The sequence below is a fragment of the Octopus bimaculoides genome, chromosome 9 (genome assembly GCF_001194135.2).
Source record: "Octopus bimaculoides isolate UCB-OBI-ISO-001 chromosome 9, ASM119413v2, whole genome shotgun sequence".
Classification (NCBI taxonomy): Eukaryota; Metazoa; Mollusca; class Cephalopoda; order Octopoda; family Octopodidae; genus Octopus; species Octopus bimaculoides.
Genome location: NC_068989.1, coordinates 21,945,287 through 21,948,088, shown reverse-complemented (window position 1 = coordinate 21,948,088; position 2,802 = coordinate 21,945,287). Strand labels below are relative to the sequence as shown.

The following is a 2,802-nucleotide window of genomic DNA, read 5'->3' as shown; positions in this document are numbered from 1 at the left end:
GACCACATGCCTAGCACTACTCCACCCTCAACTCACCAATACAAACGTAGACCAATTTCTGCAGCAAATTCACAAATAAAACTTAACTTAATTTACCCATTATTTTATTTTTACATTCATCACCTCCTTTTGGCCACCCCATTATCACATCACTCTTCTTCAACACCTCCGCCCTCAGATCTCTCCCCACCTCCCGCTTGGGGTGGGGCAGTCCCGCCCACTTTGGGAACCACTGGTTTCAACCAGCTGAATGTTATTGAAAAAACATGGCTATCCCTCCGCTTTTTTTAGTCCCCTTCGATGAGAAACAGCGTTAGAGAACTAATTCTAAAGTTATCTGTGATGTGATAAGCAGCTGGCTTTTTCACTTATCTCGTCATTAGATCTGTCTGGTCATTAATTGTTTATTTAGTTTAGTATATTATAGTTCTTATCAGATTTATAATTTGCTGGAAATTTCCGTTGGTTTAATAATGATGTTAATGGATAACCACTAGAGATAGTGAGCTAGTGATGGTCAACTTCAGCGAGAATTAGAGAATGAAATGGTGCATGTTCTACTGTATACATACATACATACATACATACATGCATGCATGCATACATACATACATACATACATACATACATACATACATACATACATACATACAATAAAAGGCATAAATAATGGGCTTATATATTTATTTATTCTTTCGTGCATTTTAGACTTGTAGCTGTTTTCTGATACACATTTCGGATTCGTCGATGGTTCCGTTTATTCAATCGGTTGACCGATCGACAGAAAATAGTGCTGATAGTAAAAGATAATTAAAAAATTACTTATTATTTTTTTATTCTTGTATTACATTTTATCATTTTATTTTGCTTCATTGTAATTTGGCTTCAATTTCCTTAATCTTTCTATTTTTTCTTTTTTTAAATATTTTCTAAACGTCCCATATAATTTCCAGCGCTTCACATTTATAAGTGAATACGTGAGAGTGAAAGATGGTGATATACATACCTTACATATATAGTAGGGACTGGCGTTCAGCATACATACTTGGCTTTCTTCATTCTCCTTAGCTTTTTCAGGCACGGGAATGCATTTCTTGGTCCTCGGTGACAAAAAATTGACAGCTTTCCTTTTAGATTACATAACAAAATGAAAAAAGTTTCATTATTTCGTTTTACTGATGTGTAAAGCAAAATAGTCGAAAATACTGGAAAAAAACAATTATTTGTATAATATACATTCAAATTTATAGCATGTAAGCGAGAATTATTATTAATACACGTTTGCAATGTTGTATTTATTTTATATTTTCTTCGCTCTTGATGTAATATAGAGCTGGAGTGTAGACTTAATTCGCGCTAAAGGGTACCTTTAGCGGACTCCACTCTAATGCAAACTGTGAGTAAGGTCTCTGGCGAGGAGATAACTTCTCCCCCTTCTTCTCATCATCCTTGTGGATCTTGAAATAGATCGCTGTCATTTCTCTTTCTCCTCTGGCGACCCCCCCCCCCACACACGCGCACACAAACAAAACCACATTCGTGTCCAGAGGGCAACTGCTTTCCACAACAGAAAATATGTTTTCCATGTGGTCCCACACAACGGATGTGTTTTATTTAACTTGGTGGCTGTTTTAATTTTTAAGTTCCCCCATATGTATGTATGTATGTATGTATGTATGTATGTATGTATATATGTATAGTAATGTTGCGATAGTGTTACGTGTAATGCCGTATTGTCAGTCCAATAACTGTATTTTTTGTGCTGGAAAGCAGGAATTGGAACAACATCGTATCGAACATGGACAGCTCAGGAGAAATATTCGTGAGGCTTCGATGAGAATTAGCCTGAGTATGAAGGACATCACCCCATTAACATTTAATGAGTATGAGCAAGTCTGTCTAAGTAAGGCACGCCTTAAAAGTCATCAGAGGAGCAACACACGCAGAAAAGTTGTTAACTATGAATTATATAATACAATATCTCTACTTGCAGCGAGTGTGGAAAAAAGCATGCGTCAGGAGGTGAACTGAAATGCTACAGGGAGATTCGCCAAAACAATTGTGTAGCATCTACTGCAAAATGCGCCCATCGTTGTACAAAAAGTGTAAGCCTCTAGCAGGACTAAAAAGCTACACCCCTGCTGCTTATGTAGCTCATGTTTAAGAGAACAATCAAACGATGGTATTACTTAGTAGTGTACTACATGGATTTTTTTTGTTTTCATGCAGAATAAATAATGCGAATCAATAAGATGGAGATCATTTCTCTCTAAGGGTGGCTTGTTAGCAATTTTTCAATCAAAATGCAAAAATATATACGTCACTAAAGCTACTGGGGACGCTTTTCAGTACCAGTATTGCTGGAAATAAGAGTCAAAACTGCTCAAAACCGCAATGCGCACCGTCTTATTTACTAACAAAGGAGACAAGCTCCCTAAGCACCGGGCATAGCCAGATCACTTGTGATTTCGCATTTACGTTAATGCCCGTCAGTGGCTCTTACTGGCACCTTGAGTTAAGTTCAACTCGCCTTGTCAGGTTATAAGATCACCGTAGAAATCATACGCTGATAACATAAAGAGCCACTGACGAGCATTAATGTAAATGCGAAACCACTGGTCATCTGGCTATGCCCGGTGCTTAGGGAGCTTGCCCTCACTTGTCAGTAAATAAGACGGTGCGTATTGTGGTTACGAGTTGTTTTGACTCTTATTTCTAGCAATACTGGTGCTGAATAGCGCCCCCAGTCGCTTTAGTAACGAGTGTGTGTGTATATATATATATATATATATATATATATAT

General features: G+C 37.4%; 1 protein-coding gene across 1 annotated transcript in view; it reads right to left on the bottom strand.

The window, feature by feature from the left end:
• The window catches only part of LOC106868019 (transient receptor potential cation channel subfamily A member 1), a 143,923-nt gene that overhangs the window by 130,375 nt on the left and 10,746 nt on the right, over positions 1-2,802 (bottom strand). The window contains exon 2 of the mRNA XM_052970331.1: positions 1,007-1,127. Coding sequence (XP_052826291.1) covers positions 1,007-1,127 — 121 coding nt within the window. The remainder of the gene's footprint in view (positions 1-1,006; positions 1,128-2,802) is intronic.